The 19,554-nt window shown below is 35.0% G+C and overlaps 1 protein-coding gene across 8 annotated transcripts in view; it reads right to left on the reverse strand.

Annotated features, from left to right (window-relative positions):
• CHD6 (chromodomain helicase DNA binding protein 6) overlaps positions 1-19,554 on the reverse strand; it is a 180,162-nt gene that overhangs the window by 66,524 nt on the left and 94,084 nt on the right. For all 8 annotated transcript variants that reach the window (XM_074211989.1, XM_074211991.1, XM_074211990.1 and 5 more), the window contains 6 exons: positions 18,413-18,656; positions 17,526-17,702; positions 16,687-16,830; positions 14,468-14,723; positions 12,245-12,455; positions 4,644-4,839 (listed from right to left, as the gene is read on the reverse strand). In XM_074211989.1, coding sequence (XP_074068090.1) covers positions 4,644-4,839; positions 12,245-12,455; positions 14,468-14,723; positions 16,687-16,830; positions 17,526-17,702; positions 18,413-18,656 — 1,228 coding nt within the window. The remainder of the gene's footprint in view (positions 1-4,643; positions 4,840-12,244; positions 12,456-14,467; positions 14,724-16,686; positions 16,831-17,525; positions 17,703-18,412; positions 18,657-19,554) is intronic.

A 19,554-nucleotide genomic window follows, 5' to 3' on the forward strand; every position in this document is an offset into this window, starting at 1 on the left:
AGCTTCATGATGGTATGAAATACTTCATAGGCATAAATAATAATTGGTAACATCCTATAAACTATTTATATTTAACTATGGGTCTTTCCATTGCTTTTGGATTACCTACACCTATAGTTCTTCTGAACTTAGGATATTCTATGATTTTTACTAATCAACATCATTGAGAGGCTACTGCAGTTACAAAGGTGGACTTCTATGGCAATGAGCAGCATGAGATCATTTCAATTTCCCACATGTTATCACTATTTCCAAAATAATATCTATCTTCCATCCAATTCTATTCTGGGCCCAGATAACACATGGTACTATTAGCAAAATAAGGAAACCAAGAAAACATCAGTAAATACTAACTCATATATATATTTTCTCATCGCTATGAGAAAGGCTTATACTTATATCAAAAGTTATCTGATGGGAATATGGAAAGGGAATAGGAGGACTATTCACTACAAATTATGTAGATACCTTTTTAAAGCAGATAATATCTTCAGTTATATCACTATCAAAGAATATAAGATCCCACTGAGTTAGTTTTGTATGTTGATTACAACTTTTCCATTCCCCCAAGTCAAAATCCCCCCAAACCCATCAATCCATGATTCAATAGAATAAAATACATTTTTAAAGGCTCTCTTCAAATAAGATGCCTCTCATGTATATGTGGAATCTATTACACATGCAACCACAGAGCTAACATTGTCCAGTGTCAGTATCAGGGGTAGTAAAGTAATCATGTCTGGGGTCCTTTAAGAAATGTTCCTGGCAGAGACTCATCAATTAAAAGACAGCAGGCTGCAAGGCAGTCAGTCATCTCTAGTACATACTGAAATACTAAATTCTAATGTATCTCAAAGTTTTTTTTTTTCTAAAATCCTCTAAGCTGATTGACACAAATAATACTGCTTTTCCCCCAATTATCTCTAAAGTCTTCCCTATAAGTTTTACGGGATTTCTCTGTGAAGAGAATGATACCTATATAAATATTCCTGACCTGCTAATGTTATTAGAACTTTCTCTGTATAACTTTACTCAACCCCTCCATCTAACCCCTTAATTCTGGGATCTCCCATGTTTTAATGAAATGAAACAGTTCTTTTTGTAAAAGACTGACAAAATTCACCAAAAGGATAATCTAAATTTCTTAGCCTAGTCTCTATAATCTAGTCAAACCCACCTTACCAGTCTTAACAATAATTTGTCTTTACAAATTAGCCAAACTGGACTACACCATTATACCACTGCTCCTACTTTGAACTGCCATCCTTGATGCACATCACCAAACCAAATCTACCCATCTTTTAAGAGGGCCAGCTCAAATGCCTATTCATATATTTTTTGAAGATAATAAGCATCAATTTATGCAAGTCTTTGCAGGCTTTTCTGAAATCCTGTCCCTCATGGTATCTTATAGAATATAGTATTCCATCTTATGCATATGCCACAATTTGTTCAGCCATTTCCCAACTGATGGGCATCTCCTAAATTTCCAATTCTTTGCCACTACAAACAGAGCTGCTATGGATATTTTTGTACATGAGGGATCAAATGCCTACTCATATTGTGAAATTTTCTAGCTCCACTACAACCTGGACAAATTTCTTCCTCTTCTGAAATTCTCTGACATTTTCTCTTGATGCATTCGTTTGGTAATTATGTACTGCCTTGAGACAACTCTTGGTGTAGCTTTTGTTCTGTTCATTTGATTTTCTAAATTGTCTTTCAACTGTCTTAAAAAGATCCAACTAGATGCTTTTTTAAAATGAAAGAATCTTTGCAAACTCCTTTTTGCTGTCATTTTATTATTCATTATTTACTTCCATATATCTCTAATACAATTAACTAATATTTGAAATGATGGCCCACAACAAATAAATATCCAATTATTATAGTATTTAGGTAATTTGTGAATATATGGTGAAGATGTTATCACTCTATTAACTCAAATGTTTGATTAAAAGAAACAATTCTACCAGGAAACATGTTGGAATCAAAGCCATCTATTGTACCTTATCTCCAAATCATTTATTTCTCAAAATATAGTCAGAACCATTAAGAACCATGTCCAAGGGGCAGCTAGGTGGCGCAGTGGTTGGAGCACTGGCCCTGAAGTCAAGAAGACCTGAGTTCAAATATGACTACAAATACTTAATAATTGCTTGGCTGTATGACTTGGGCAAGTCACTTAATCAATTGCCTTAAATAAATTTAAAAAAAAAGAAAAAATAAGAATCATGTCCAAAATGAGTTAAAAGTGGGCAAAAATGAAAAGAACTATCACTGATTCCAGAAAGACTGTTTCATATCACTATTAACTAGACAAATAAAAACTAAACCAACTGAGGTTTTACTCAGTAAACTGTCAAAGATAACAAAAGATGAAAATAGAATAGTCTACAGGCAGGGGGAAGGTAGGCACACTAATTACAATTAATGGAGCTTTTTAATAGTCTGCCTATTCTGAAAAACAATTTGGAATTATACAAGAAAAGTCATTCAACAGCTGACATAGATATCCTACTACTATTATTACTGACTGTGGTCATATATACCAAAGAGGTCAAAGACAAAAGGCAAGAGGTTCCTGGTGGCACTTTCTGTGGTTAGTTAAAAATTGGAAACAAAGTGGGTCCCTATTGAGTGGCTGAACAAATTATGGTGTATGAAAGAGACAAAGGCTATGAAATAAGGAAAGATTTGTGTGAACCAATCTAGAGTAAAATAGGATAAAGGACAATGACTGAACCTGTGATTTCACTGGGATAATGTGTAGTATCAAATATGGAAACTCTCTCTATATAGAATGGCATCTTTCTTGAAACTTAAAGGTCTTAGAGAGTCGCCTAAAACACCAAATCCATTTATTTCTCAAAATAGAACTATTAAGGACCATTCCTCAATGATAAGTGGTTAAAAACAAAAGAATTATCACTGAAAGGTTAAGTCAATGTCCCACAGCCAATAGGTTGGGATGAATCCAACTATGAACTCTAAGGTCAATTCCTTATCAACTTTACCAAACTGCTTATTTATAGCAAAGTAAGAAGAAAGAAAACAATATACACGATGACTGGTAAAAATAAACAAAACAAAAAATTCAATGAAATGAAGTTGAATGTTGAGTAGCTGTAATGACCTATTTTGGACGTGGAGAAAAGAAGAGGAAATTCCTTCTTCATAATCAGGATGAAGTAGGGAACCATAGGTGGGGAACACTATTATATGTGTGGTGATGCACTACTAACTTTCTTAGTTTTACAAAACTGGTTTTGTCTGCTACATGAGTGATTCATGATTCATGCAGTATGGTGGGCATCTTTATCTGGTCATGACTGTGATGTAAAAACAAAGGAATGAGTAACATTTATTTAAAAAAGAGGACTCAAAAGGCAGCCATAATTGGTTCCACTAATTTATTTAGGTGTTGTAGGAATTGGGAGAACAGGCAAATCTGGATATCAAATTCAAACCCCTAACTGCTTACAAGAAAAACTCCTCTTTGACACATACAAATGATTCTCAACAGATTCTTCTGGGGTAAAGCTTCAGTCAACATTGGAGTTCTACTCCAGTGCTACACTGTGACATGGAGGTAACGCTGGGTTCTTAGAAAAGCTCTCCTGGAAGACCTCTAACAAGTTCTCAGCTGGGAATGGTTTTAAGTATTACCTAATGAAAAACTGTCTCCTTTCCAAGGATTTCAGTTAAACTTTGGATTTTATAATCAGAAACTGGCCAGGAGGTGATGAATTTTTTCTGATCCCATTTAACAAAATAGTCACCTATGATTACTCAGAGATTGAGAATAACTACTACTGTCTCCCATTTCTATAGCACTGTAATTTGAGAAAAAGCACTCTGATCAACTTATTTGATCTTCACAGTAACTATATGCTATTATCACTTCCATTTTTATACATAAGGAAAGTGAGATAGAAGTGAAGGGACTTGTCTAAGTGGTGCAGTGAATAGAGCACTGGCCTTGGAATCAGGAGGATGGGAATTCAAATCCAGCCTCTGACACACTAGCTGTGTGACCTTGGGCAAGTTACTTAACCCTGATTGCCTCACATCCATGGCTATCTCCAGTTGTTCTGCTTCATATCTATCTGGTCACTGGATCCAGATGACTCTGGAGGAGAAAGTGAGGCTGGTGACTTAGCACAATACCACCTTACTCAAATCCAGTTCACTTACTTATCACGGCATCTACTCCTTGATGTCATGGTCTTCTTCAAAAATAAAGGACAAAACTTTTTTTTTTAGGGATGTAGCAGTATTTGAACTCAAATCACCCTGCCTCTTAGTTGCAGCCCTCATTGAATCATCTATGCAAGTGTTGGAATATATGCTGATGAAAGAAGAGCCACATTAATGAAATCAAGGATTTTTTTAAAAAAAATTAAGTCAGTTGGAACTAATGCTATAATTCAAAGCAGAAAGCAATGACTATTATTTAATTGAAAGGATTAATATTTAAATCTTAAATTTTCCTATCTGATAGAAACTTCTTACCTAGATATCTAGCACTTACTACATTTCTGGGAAGACATGCCCTTTTATAGCAGGAACTTGGGTCTATTTCCTTAATTTCAGGGATTTTAGAGCTGCCCAAAGGAAACATTTATCAACCTTATAGTTACCTGCAAATCATTTTGTGGGTTCCAGTCTGAATCAAAAATGATGCAGGTGTCAGCAGCAGTGAGATTGATACCAAGGCCTCCTGCTCGGGTACATAGGAGAAAGACAAAGCGATCTGAGTCTGGTTTACAGAAACGATCGATAGCGGCTTGGCGCAGGTTTCCTCGTACTCGGCCATCAATCCGTTCATATGTGTACCTGAAGGTACCCCAAAAGAGTAAGAGTTCAAGCATCAAATAAGCACACTTAAAAGGGAGAATAGCTGAAAACATAGGAAATTTACTGGGTTAAGACTGTACATTTTATACTTCTATATACATACAATAGAACAAGCAAAAAAGAATCTTTTTTTTTTAAACTTAACAGTTAAACCCACTATTACACTGGGTAACAATGTTTTCCTCTGAAACATCAGTTATTAACACTAGGATTAAAATTTTAAAAGAGGACAAGTAAAAAGAACTGGAAAAATATTTATCTCCCTTATAAAGGCTGAACAAAAAAGTCAACCCTAAATATATTCAGTGTTTAATTTTATGTAATTCTCAGTTTAATTTTTCTTTTAAGGGAAAGTAAGATGTAATTTAAATCTAATCATAAGTCTTCAGAAATTACTGAAATTTAAATAAATAAACAAAACCTTACCACCTTTTTATGGTAGTTTGAAAACAATAACTAATTCCTACCAGGACCATACTCAAGATCTACTCAGATGCCTCACTGCTTGGGTTGAGCTATACACTTTATAATTTGGGAAAAAAGTATATCCTAAAATCCTTAAGTCTTCAAATCATGATAAATTGTTTGATAAAAACAAAATTCTGAAGGTATGTGGATAGATGATATTCTAAGGCTGTGTGGCTAAGTAGAAAAATGACAGATGATTAGCAATGTAAAAAAAAAGGGGTGGGGTAGGGTGGGATACTGCATTTAACAAAAAATCATCCAAATCATATTTTGAAGATTAATGAGCTTACTTATCAAATAGCAAAGGAATCACTGCAAACTTATCAGATTAAACTGCAAAAGTGTGTACCAGTAAAACATCAGGCATGAAATGGAAAGATCAATAGTGTAGGTAATGCTCAATAATTCTTTGGAAAACATATCTATGAAGACAGGATTAACACAGCTAGCCTTCAAGATTTTTATCAATGTCCGGAATATGGATAACAGAAGCAAAGTAAATGTATAATTTTAACACAAAATGGATAAGAAAAGAGTTCATGAATGGAAATCATAACAGAAAGGTTTACCTAAAATATAGAAACCTTGTTCCAAATAAATATATATAACAGAATGTATACAAAAATAGCATTACATATCAGTAAATTATTCCTGTATGAAAATATATGTACCAGATCATAATGAAGTGCAACTGGAGGAACAAAATGATGGACACAAATTTTACTGCTAAAGGAATATATTTTAAATTTAGTCATATACAGTAGTGATAAAGAATACTTTCGCTATCTAGTCATTTGCCAGACATTCCACTGTTAAAAATAGATAACAAATTCTTGATTTGGCAGAATACTGGATGACTGATTAATTTATGAATGTTAAGAGATATCTCTGATGTGCTTGAAGACTGTTTTGCTTTGCTCAGCACATTTAAGATTTTGATGATGACATATGAGGCAGACAGAAATAGTATATTCTCTATCAAGAGTTCCCTCTTTTTTTGATTCCTTTATCCTATAGCTTTCAGTAAACTTCTTTAGGTTTAGGAGAACTACCTACTATGCAGTATGTAAGAAAATAAGTTCTAGAGTTTTTTTTACACGCATGAACATATAATAAATAAAAAGATTAGTTTAACTTTAAGCAAACATTTATTCAACATATAACAATATCATCTGGCATAAAAAGTTGTTACATGCTTATTGAATATGTCAAACAATTTAATAAGACTCTTAATTCCATTTCTTGTCAACCAACAATTTTATTCTTGGTATGTTTTTTAAAAGTGATTCTAACATATCATGTTTAGACTCTAGTTTGTTTCTTACTTTGGATTTGATTAAAAATAGGATTGATAAAACTGATTATAAGGATAAATTGTTATAAAAAGGAATTAAGGTTTTATAAACATGCTTAGTAAGAACCTTAATAAGATGCCATGCAAACATCCAACATTATGTTAACTTGATTGATGGAAGAAAATCCTTTAGAATTTTGGTTATTACCAAGTTTAGTTTCTGAGTTTGTTTTTTTCCCCCACACTGGCCTGATTTTTTCCCCCATAGCTCAAAATGAAAGGGGGGTTTTTAAATTAAAATTTCATTCAAGGGGCAGTTAGGTGGACCAGTGGATAGGGCACAGGCCCTGGAGTCAGGAGTACCTGAGTTCAAATCCAGCCTCGGACACTTAATAATTACCTAGCTGTGTGGCCTGGAGCAAGCCACTTAACGCCAATTGCCTTGCAAAAAAACCTAAAAAAAAATCTCTTTCAAATTTCTCAGAGCCAATAAAATGCTTTCTATTTTTCCATCCCATCCCAAATTCTTTACCAAGCTCTACCAGTTTTCCACTAATTGCTACATATTTTTGTAATATTTCAATATTACAGTTATCTATCATATATTCATCATGCAACCATTACAAGTTACTTGTACTCTCCCATGGAATATATGGTGAGGTTAATAGCCCCTATGATATTTAAAAGAAATCAGAATTTTAAAATTCTAGTTGGAAAGATAGACTGAAGATAGACTGAAACTAACCAAGTAAGTTAACACAATCCCAAGAGAATGCTTAAAATAAGTCCCTGATATACTGAAAGTTTTCTGAAGGAAGCAGGACCTAGGCCAGTGCCTGGCTCACAGTAGAAGCTTAATAAATTAGCTTAATAAATTATTTATGTGATTGACAGATACTTTGGTTATTTCCCTTTATTAAAAAGAAGAGAAAGTTTCCATTTTCTCTACAATGGGAAGAGCACATATGGCAATTCGTTATTAGGAATTATATTTTAAGAGCAATGATGACAAATTTGTAGCGTATTAGGAAATCCAGGGATCTGGAAAGTATCACAGGAAGAACTGTTGAAGGAACACGAGTTGTTTATCCTGAAAAAAGAGAATACTCAATATGAGAATAATCACTGTCTTCAAAAACAAGTGGACATGCTTTGAGGATGAAAGAGTATCTTTATTCCATATGTCACTCCAAAGGGGGAAACTAGAATGAATGGGTAGAATACAGATGAATTTGGGTTCAAAACCCAACAATTATACCCATCCCCAAATAGAACAGGTTATTCTGTGAAATAGGACTGTTAAGAACAAAAATATAACTTTTTTTCATTTAGGGCAAAAACAGTTGAGTGGAAAGAGGCAGGGTGTTTCATGGGTTCAGATAATTGAGAGCTGGGAGAAGAGATAGGCTAGAAAGAGGCATGCTAGTGTGACAGAGCCCTGACTGTGAGGTTGTGCCATAATGGAAGCACCAGGATGGACAAGACTGTGGTAAGAGAGAAGCACACAACCCTGACTTTGCCCCTATCCTTTGCCCCTATTTTGATACTCTGATGCTCTGCTATTTCTGGCTTTATACTCTAACAATGAAATATTCAAAACCAGACACTGTGAACAAGGATTTTATAAGGGAATCTTGCACTGAGTGTGCAATTAAAATAAACTACCTTTCAGGGCCTTTCCAATTATAATATTTTGTGATTTTAAAATTCTATGTTTTCTAAGATTAATGTCTAGCTTATTATTCAGGACCAAAAGACCCACAAAAAAACTCAACATCCGTAAGAAAGAAAACAGCATTAAAACAAAAAATCATCATTCTCTTCTTATAAAGTCAAGATGTATCATACCAGAATTCTGTATGTAATTCTGATTGCTACATTTAAAAAAAAGTTAAATTAGTGTTGGAAAAGGCATAGGGAAAGGTGCCTAAAATTATCAAGTGATTAATGGAGTAGTATAGCTTCCACATGAGGTCAAAAAAAAGATTTTTCAGATTGGAAGAACAAAGATGGGAAGGGTATATGACTGAGAATTGACTATAAAATTACAAAATTGTATGGGTTAGTTTATGAGCAAGGATTTGTCACCCAATCCCTATACATTAAACAATAAAGGATACACTAAAATAAAAAATATAAGATGAAGAGCAAATATATGTCACAACATGGATACTAAGTTTATTAAAAACTATTATGCTCAATAAAACCAAATGCTGCCAAGATTAGAAGGAAAACAGAAAGCTGGGAAACAATATTCACAGTTAGAGGTCTCATTCTCATTTCTAAAATATGTAGAGAACTGAATCAAATTTATAAGGTTACAAGTCATTTCCCAATTAATAAATGGTCAATGTACACAAACAGTTAAGTTTTCAAATAAAGAAATTAAAACTATGTGATCACATGAAAAATGCTCCAAATCATTATTAATTAGAGAAATGCAAATTAAAACAACTATGAAGTAGCACCTTACACCTATGAGATTGGCCAAGATGACAAAAGGGGAAAACATCAGTGTTGGAGAGGTAGTGGGAGGATTAAATGGACATTAATGCACTGCTGGTAAAATTGTGAACTCATCCAACCATTCTGGAGAGCAATACAGAATTATATCCAAAGAACAATAAAATTGATCACACCCTTTGAACCCAGAAATACAAATACTAGGCCTATATCCAGAAGAAATCATTAAAAAATGGGAAAAGTTCTACATGTTTCCAAATATTCACAGCAGCTCTTTCTGAAGTGGCAAAGAATTGGAAATTGAGGGGATGCCTATCAATTGGGGAATGGATGAACAAATTATAGAATATTATTGTTCTATAAGAAACCTTGAATGGTCAGACTCTAGAGAAGCATAGAAGGATTTACACAAACTGATGCTGAGTGAAGGAAGAAGAACCAAGAGAACATTGTACATATGAACAACAACAATGTGAGTTGATCAACTTTGATGGATGCAGCTCCTCTCAGCAGTTCAGAGAGCTAGGACACTCTGGGCAAACCTGTTATGGATAACACTATCCACATCCAGACGAAGAAAAAACCAACAAAACAAAACACAAACTACAGAATCTGAACATTATGCTCACTTTTTAAAAATTTCTCTTATTTTTTTCTTCCTATGTCATGGTTTTCTTTCTTTTCCCTTAATCCCAATTCCTCATACAGAAAAATTACTAATATGTAAATATGTTAAACACAAATGTACATATACAATATTCATTAGAATGTTGACTGCTGAGGGGAGGAGGGTGGGAAGGTGGAAGAAAATTATGCAATTTCTGAATATGCATGTGGATGAATGTTGAAAAACTTTCATATGGAATTGGAAAAATAAAAACCAAAACCAAGACCAACAAATTATTATGCTGAGACAATCAAAGAAGAAATATGACCTTTAAAAAAGGTTTAGAGATATTAGGGAACAATATATTTATGTGAAGGATATTTTCCTAATCTTTCAGTAAGTTCTGGAATGCAACCACAGCCTTCCTTATGTTTTTTGGTGCAATTAAGAGAGATTCCTGGGATGGCTATTACATGAATTTGGTGTTAATTTTTACAGTCTTTGAGGATGATGAGAAATCATCAACAGGTATGACATGCTACTAAACTAGGAAAGAAAACCTAACTAATATTTAAAAAAAAAAATTACTAACTTGTTAATCTCACCTACTTAAAAAATTTCAAAAGAATGCTTAAAATAAGTCCCTTATATACTGGAAACTTTCTGAAGGCAGCAGCACCTATAGTGCCTAGCTCACAGTAGAAGCTTAATAAATTATTTGTGTGATTGACAGATATGATGCAAAATTAAAGAGGAATAAAGCTAAATGGATTACTATAAGAGAGGGAACTAAACTAAACTAAACTAAACTCAAGAACAGAAGAAAAAACTTGGAGGCTTAATTCAATATGAAAAAACTGGCAATTTAAAAGCTCATTATGTGGGGTGGCTAGGTGGCACAGTGGATAAAGCACCAGCCCTGGAGTCAGGAGTACCTGGGTTCAAATCCAGCCTCACGCACTTAATACTTACCTAGCTGTGTGGCCTTAGGCAAGCCACTTAACCCCATTGCCTTACAAAAATAAGGAACCCCCCCCAAAAAAAACTTCATTATAAACATTGTGTTGACGTTTTTTAAAGAGCTGATATAGCCCATCAATTTAGTAATTTGGGGTTAATCTTTTTTTTTTTTAAGATTTTAAGGCAATGGGGTTAAGTAGCTTGCCCAAGGCCCACGGCTAGGTAATTATTAAGTGTCTGAGGTTGGATTTGAACCCAGGTACTCCTGACTCCAAGGCCGGTGCTCTATTCACTGTACCACTAGCTGCCCACATAAAATAATGATCAACTCATTCAATGCACAAGATTTATTTATGTGAGAAGCAGAAAGAGTATTAAACTTGGAATCAGAAATGGAAAGAGCAGAAATTGGATTTGGAATCAGAAGACCAACATTTAATTACCAGGGTCACTATGGGAAAAAAGGGGGAAAATTTTATCAGCCTTATTTCTTCTATCTGTAAAAAGGAGATACAATTTCTTCCCTGTTTACATCACAAGGTTTCAATATATATCATGGATGTAAAAGTATGTTGTTTAAATGGGAGTTCTTATTTATGGTTTCTTAGCAAACTCATGTAGTATTAATAATAGGAAATGACTCAAGTCAGAAAGCCACAAAAGACAATAAAATAGATTTTTGTTTTCTTTTAAAAATAAAGATAAATAAGACATGGTAAATATACTCAAGATACTTTTACTCAATACATACATTCATACATGTACATATGTATATTTAAAACTGTTGTACATACATAACAGTTTATACAGTTCTTTCCAAGTTTCTCTGAATTAATCCCTTCTCACTGTCCTGAGAGGCAACTTAAGGAAAAGGGCATGCCACCCAGGCAACACCAACACCAGCTGCTGATAAACTATCACCAAAGAGGTAGGGAAGCTAGTCTAGCTGAAGCAGAAAAGTACCCAGAGGGAGACAGGAGACAATATGTGTAGTCGATCAAACCCCTGTGGGGAGATAGCACAGAACTCTGTACCCACGAGCCCCAGGAAAAGGTACTGTCCCTTAGTTCACTGACTGCAGTTTGGTCAGAAGAGCAATTCTGGTGGAGACTTAACCTGGCAAATGTCTTTAAAGATGTTGCAGTTTCTGGGTACTCTGTAGCTATAATTATTGATGCTTGGGGAAAGAAAGTCCTCAATATTCAAGTCAAATGGTTCAAAATCAGAAATGCATGCTCTTTTAGTAATGAAAACGATACAAAAGAAAATGTATTACCACCTGACTTTAAAACCTTTCTACCTTTAGGACCACTGGACTTTCCAAGTATCTTACAATTGATACTTCTGGTACATGCTTTCCTGTTATGATATGAGCTCATTGAGAACATTTCTGTGTATAACCCCAAGGCCTAGTACAATGCTTGCACAATGAGTACTTAATAGATAATTTTTCATTTACCTTCTATTCATTTAGTCAATAGTTTTAAGCCAATTTCACTCCAAATCATATTTTGTGCACTTCTGTGAACAAATATACAAAAGAGAGGGAGTGAATGATACTTATCCCATAACTCTTTCAGGATTCGACTCACCGTCTCTGGATGAGATAATCTTCTAGTATGTCAAGGCATCGCACCATCTGGGAGAAGATGAGCACTTTATGTCCACCAGCAATGAGTTTGGGGAGCAGTTTATCAATTAGCACCAGCTTGCCTGCAGCCTGAATCATGGCCTGAAGCTGAAAGTCCAAAGAATCAGGACTGTGTGTTTTACGGAAGTCTTCCAGAATTTTCTCCTCTGCCCCTAAAAAGGAACAGAACAAAACCATTCTTTGCACAAATTACCAGGATGAAAGAGATTGTTTTTTTCTTGGAAAAGAACAGCTCAAAATCCAAAAGGGAAAAATAAAGAAGTATCTGAAAAGTTAATTTCTAGGCATCAAAGCCCAAATTCCCTGAAGCCATGTATCCAAGTAAAATGAACAGGTTTAATCTGGGTAGCAGTAGGGTTGGCCTTGCAGGCTAGCACCTTTCCTTACATATGGACTCTTTATTAGTTACTAAGAGTTTTTGAGATGCCACATCCTAAGCTTTCCTGTGAGACTGAAAAATACTTCACAGAAAGCTAACAAGACATTCTATTATAACCATTTTTTTTAACTATCAGAAAGTCTAAACCAATTACAGTTCAAAACAAATATTGTTTTAACTTGTTCTCAGGACTTAATGAAAATTCTCAATCGGCAAACCTCACCAACTGTTAATATATCTGTACAGATGCTTTTAACATCTTTAGGATTTTATCATCTTCTCTTTTGCTTTTTTCAATAATCTTTGTGATAGAACACTTCATTGCTATGAAAGCCAGGCAGCTTGGTGCAGTAAAAAAAGCATTGTTACCTGGAGTCTGAAGATCTAGTTTCAAATCAAGGCTTTGCCACCTAGGGCAAGGTCACATAGCCAGTCACAACTACTTGGAACCTCAGTTTTCCTTATTTGTAAATGAAGATAACAGATGCACTACAAACTGCAAAGGGGTAAGAGGATCAAATAAGATAATGGATGTAAAGCACTTTGTAAACTCTAAGACACAATATAAACTTAATTCTATTGCTGTAATAACAAAAATAATCATAACAATGGGGCTTAGTTGGAGAAGTAGATAGGAAAGTCAGATATCTTTCTAGCTCCACAGTTTGATTTTCAGTGTAGCTTCTTTAGTTTAGTGTCAAGAATTCCAAGAACAGACACATCCATAAGCAAAGCATGAGAATGCATTCCAAAGCCAAATAAAAAATGACTTCTACATTGTACATACCTCTATTCCCCTTACCCCCTTAACACAGAGGATTGAGAGACAACTATTGTAGTTTTCTTATTCAAACTGTCACTAAATGCATATTTTGTAATTTCTCTATTGATATGCCTAAACATCTTGATTAAATATGCCAGATACAACCAAATACTGTTTTACTATAGCCATCTTTCCTAGAACTTCCTCATATCTTTCTCACTATCTAATGAAGACTTGCCCATTAATACCAGACTTCACTATGTCCCAGTTCAACTTCCCACATCTAATGACAGCTGTGACTAAAAACTGACTTGTGTACATGTACACACACCCACCTGTGGACACACTGTATACCATACTGGATCTCTGAAGCACCATCTCCAATGAAGTTAATTCTCCCTCTTTCAGCTACTCCAGTCCCATATTCTGTGGTTTTTAGGAAATGTAAAATCATGCATTGATCTTGCATACTTGAAAGCAAAGGCACAACGTCCTAACCAAAGCCAGCCATAGCAGAACAATGCTGGAGATACACAACTTACACATTCCACCACTCTGACCCCAAACCTCTATATGCCACTGCTGCTTTTTCCCCCATTTCCATTCTACTTCAAAAATCACCATCCACAATCTGGTTGTTTCTGACCCCAAACTCTCCTAAATCTATTTTGTTTCCTGTCTTATAAACATCTGCCCTCTTTCATTTTATTCTCTCTCAGTTTCTGATTCTTGAAGGTTGGTGCTGATAATCCATTCATGTCTAGTTAAGTAAAAGGAAAATGGAGACTATCAAGTAAGGACAGAAACCATTATTCCAAGGGAATTAAACAGAAATACCCCATATATTAAGACAGTCAAAATGCTAAGTAATTGTCTCCACATGCACATATGCTCAGTCAAAGGGCCTAAGATGGGATACAAACAATGCATTCATCAGCTTTTAATGATTTGCTTAATTCAAACTTGTTGCTCTCAGGGGTCTGTGGCAAGATTTAACCCTACCTTGCTCCCCCCTGGCTCACCATTGATCAAATAGGGGTGATTGCAGCACTTTCTCAGCTCCATCATGGTGTTGATGAGATTGGGCATGTTATGCTGATTTGCTCCCTTGGTCAGGAAGGAAAAGTTCTTCTCTAAAATGGCTCGATAATACTTTTTCTGGATATTAGTCAACTCTACTTCAATGATCGTCTCTTGTTTGGGAGCTAAGTTCTTTTCCACATCATCTTTTAGCCGCCGCAGCATCATGGGCTTCAAAATGGACTGCAACTTCTTTACCTGCCCAGGAAAATGAGATGATTACCTCTTTGAACTAGCATCAAGATGAAGTAAGTATAAAATTTTTTCAATTACTAATACATATTTGCTGAACTAAATCAGTATAATAATGAACAACTATGTATTGTATATCAACTATAGAAGGAACTAAGAGAGACAGAGAGGGAGAGAGAGAGAGAGACGGGGAGGGGGCACCCATCCCCTCAGAGAACTGACAACCTACAAAGGGAGGTGAGAGATGGAATCCTGAAAAGAGAGACACATTGACAGGAGAGAACTAGTAAAGTTCATTCCCTGAGCCCCAAGATTAGGAACACTGTCTTAAGCCCTTTCCCACATCCCTGGTCAAAGTGAAGAGTTCAAAGCAATACAACACATAATACTACGCTAAAATTACCACTCACTATGAAAAGACACTCTAAAAAGATGACTGCTAAAAGATGACAAAAAAATAGCTAACTTTTCATTTGAATTATTTTTCTAGTATAGTAGGAGATCTATATTGAGCCATCTACATCCTCTCAAGCAATTCCATTGTGATACAACATGAAGTAGCCAGAGGGGTTGGGTCAGGAATAAAGTACCACTATAGAAAAGACTAAAGCTAAACTGGTTTAGTTTAGTTAAAAACTAAAGCTAAACACAGATCTGGACCTTGGCATCAATTGCTGTGTTCTAACCATTTGAACAAACTAAAATTAGAACTCTACAGTTTCTTTGCTTATTGAACAGAAAAAGTACAAAAGCATTTCATCACTACATTTTCTGTGAATAAAAGACATACACTAACTTACGATCAATTAAATAAACATTAATAATTAAGTACTATGACATACAAACCATAGTGTAAGGCACTAGGGCAGGGGTGAGGTATGTCCAGTCCAATGGGCCATATAAGACCCACAAAATCATTTGGACTGGTGCTACCAAGACAACTGCAGGTGGGACTCGAAATTCAATAAAACTAGGAGCTTTTTAGGAGTGAATTAATTAAATGTTTGACCAAATATAAATTTTTAAGTTGAGGATTTTTCATGGCCCACAAATGATATTATAAATACACAAAAATGGCCCTTGGCATAAAAAAAGGTTCCTTACCTCTGTACTAGGGGATAAAAAAGATGAAGTCAAAATATTCCATATTTTCAAGGAGGTTGAAGCAAGATGTTTTATTTCATATTAAGTGTGATTCCTGATGCCATGAACTAACAGAACTATTTGATGGCATATTAGGTACTTTGTCTTGGTCAATGAAGGCTCTCATGTACTTAAGATTCTGAGAGGGTGTTAAGAGCTGGGTGTCAATTTTAAGATCTAAAGTTAGACCATAACCTCATAATGAAGTAGGAAATAGAGAAAACGTACTGCTTTGTTATAGTAATTTAACCAGAAGTAGTAACTCAGACATATTATTTGAGAATACAAGGGTACTGCAATTAAAAATCCCAGTCCAGGCAACAATTGTGCTAAGACCTAAAACTGATGGCACTTATTATAAATGGACAAAGGCAGATCAATTATTTTCTGTACCTATTAAGTGTCTACCAGTACAACCAGAATTCCTCACCATCTGCAATACTTTTTAGCTGCATTCAAGAATAATAGACCAAGCATGTTTCATACTTGTATTAAGGACAGGAGCAGTAATTAAGGGAGTGTTCTGTTCCTATTAAAGCAGTCATAAGCAAGATCTAGAAGTCCTCAAGTGATAGAGATGAAGACCAAGAAACTACCATGCTATCAATAGTATTTATTTATAATTCGGTTTTCAACTTTGTGGGGCATTTCAGTTATTGTTAATTAGTTTCCTTACTTAGAAAAGATAAAAATAATACTTTTCACAGTAAGACTGTGTAGAAAGTAGTTTATCATTCTTTCTAAGAATTCTGCTGACTCCTTGAATGAAAGGCACCCTGCAAATGTCAATACTGTGTCTTCTTATTTTCTCCAGGCTCTTACTTACCTGTTCCTCTGTCTTCAAATCTCCAAACTCCTCCAGAAAAGCAGTCTCTGAAGGAAATTGTGATGGTTCCAAAAAATTCAGTAAGCTAAAGAGTTCTTCCACAGAGTTCTGCAAGGGAGTCCCAGTCAGTAGTACTTTATGTTCCTATGTAAATTAAAATATATGATGATGAACAGTTCAGCATCTAAGCACTAATTTATGGTGCCAATGTAATGCTGTCCTGTTTTTTTTCTAAAAAAAAATAGGGTGTGATTAATAATAATGGTGACAAAAATACAATAACTGGTATTTGTCTGGGGTACTCTAAAATATCCAAAATGCTTTAGAACAAATATCCAATGAAGTAGGAGATGAAATACTATAATCTCCAATTCTTAGAAGAATCAAGGGTCAAGATCATAAGAATTAGGTGGTAGAATCATGACTTAAGTTCAAGTTTTCTGATTCCAGGTTCATTTGTATTTCTACTGCATATTAAATTGTCTCTGCACAAGTGGCAAATTTTCTGAGTGTAAAAGTATAAAACCAAACTGGAGTCAAAAGTAGTATGGGGGGGGCGCAACTCAGTGGCATAGTGGTTAAAGCACTGGCCCTAGAGTCAAGAGGATCTGAGTTCAAATCTTGCCTCATATGCTTGATACTTACTAGCTGTGTGACTCTGAATAAAGTCACTGCCTCAAAGAACAAAGACAAAAAAAAAGTAGCATTCCTGGCTTCATTCCTATCAAAAAAAATTTAAAAAAAACCCTTGTCACAATTTCTTTATGGCTTCCAGGCTCATTGGACCAGAGACCTTGAGTCATCAGTGACTGTCCTCAGGTTTATGCTTGCAAACTCACCAAAGCCATGAGCTTCAACCCCTCCAGAAGTTTGCAGTTTCTGTTCTTCAGTCTGTGTGCCTCATCAATTATCACACAACTCCAATGAATCTTCTTCAGCTCTGGGCAGTCAGCCAAGATCATCTCAAATGTTGTGATAACAACATGGAATTTGAAGATTCCAGAGAGGGGGTTGCCCTGATAATAATATAAATAAAAAACAGCTGTAGAACCCTATCAATGAGCATTAAACTTTGGGACAAAGTAAATTCTTATATAAATACTGGAAGGATCAAGATGAACATTACTAATAAGATGATCAAAGGTTAAAATGTACTGTTGTACGTATGTCTACAAAAGAACCTAATACAAACAAAGCAGCATTGTACCCTCACCTGATATAATAAATAGTTCAAAGATTCATTATTTTGCTGCCACTCCTTCAATGCCTTGATAGATATCAGGGGTTCAATGAGTTGCTGTGGCCCAAAAACTTTTTCACATTGTTTTTATGTGATAAAGACTGAACTTCCTCTTGATTATTAAAAAAGGTTTCCAGTTCCCTTTCTGATATTTCAATGCTTGCATAAAAATGACGTTTTGCTTGTAGCCTACACAGCATACATGACTACTCAAGTTTTTAAAAATATGATAATTTAAAAGTAGTTTCAAAAGTGAACCTAGCAGTCAAGTTTCCTCGGCCTTTGAAATATTATGGGGAATGGAGAAAATGACTGAGGGCCTTGAATATCATTATTAACAATTATCAGAAAGATGAAAATAATGCTTTCTAAAAGGTCAGTGACTTAAAACACAGAAAAACCAAACTTCAAGATGCTAGGTGGTTAAACATTTGAAGGAAAAACTCTACTCTTCTGCTTTAACTTTGAAATTTATGCTAATTTTACCTGGGCATCCCTGTAGAGCATTTCATACTGCTGGATCATCTGCCTGCTAATCTGGCTGCCATGATACACAATGGCATTCATCTCTGTCCATGTCCGGAATTCTCGCTCCCAGTTAGTAATGGTGGACAGTGGAGCAATGATGAGGAAGGGACCATGTATTCCCATCAGGAATATTTCTGAGAGAAATGTGATGGACTGAATGGTTTTCCCTAGGCCCATCTCATCAGCCAAAATACAGTTTTTTCTGAAGGAAACAAAATATGTTTTATTACCAATACAACAACAGAGAGAGAAAGTTAAGAAGCAACAATGGGCAAAATTTCTGACTCCACTTACAAAGAGAAATTTATAGAACAACATTGTTATAGTATTTATTCCTTTAAGATATATTCTTCCTTAAGAAGAAATGAAAATCTCTTGGAAGAAGTAGCTATTGAAGATTTCATTTTCTAATCTAGAAGTCTGAGGAGCTTATCCTACTATTCTAGAAATGGCTTTTTATAGATTGTCAGTCCCAGAAGAATCTTTTCTACTTGGACCTCAGTCCCCTTCCATAAATTTATAATAGCACATTTAGCTGAGAAAACTATATTGGGTTTCACAGTTTACAAAGCACTTTTACATCCATTACTTCATTTGATCCTGACACTTCCCTGTGAGGGAATTTACAGGTAATACAGAAATGCACTCAGGAGAAGCTACTTTAATCCAAAGTGACAAGCCTAGTAGATCCTTTAGTGTCATTCTCCTTCTGAAGAAAGATCTAAGAGGTAATCAGCTTGAAAGATTCCCAGATCATTCTCTATCTTCAATTTTTTTGAAAATGACCTTCAGTTCTAAGCAATTTTGAAAATTAAAAGAATAAAGGCAATGGTTTGTAAAAGAATTGTCATGTCATAGAAATGCCATATGATAACAAAAATAAATTTGAATACAGACCATGAAGAGTAGAATTGTTATCCTAAAAATTATTCTTTGTTGGTTTTCTTCTTTAATTCAATCAACAACCATTTAACAAAATACTTACTATAGGCAAAACCCAGTATGATAAATGCTCAAGTAGAAAAGTTCTTGCTACTCATTTCCATCTAATATTTTCAATTCCAAGCCAGTCAGTCTAAAGATCTTAGGTCAGTCATTCC

Source organism: Macrotis lagotis, chromosome 1 (genome assembly GCF_037893015.1).
Source record: "Macrotis lagotis isolate mMagLag1 chromosome 1, bilby.v1.9.chrom.fasta, whole genome shotgun sequence".
Lineage (NCBI taxonomy): Eukaryota > Metazoa > Chordata > Mammalia > Peramelemorphia > Peramelidae > Macrotis > Macrotis lagotis.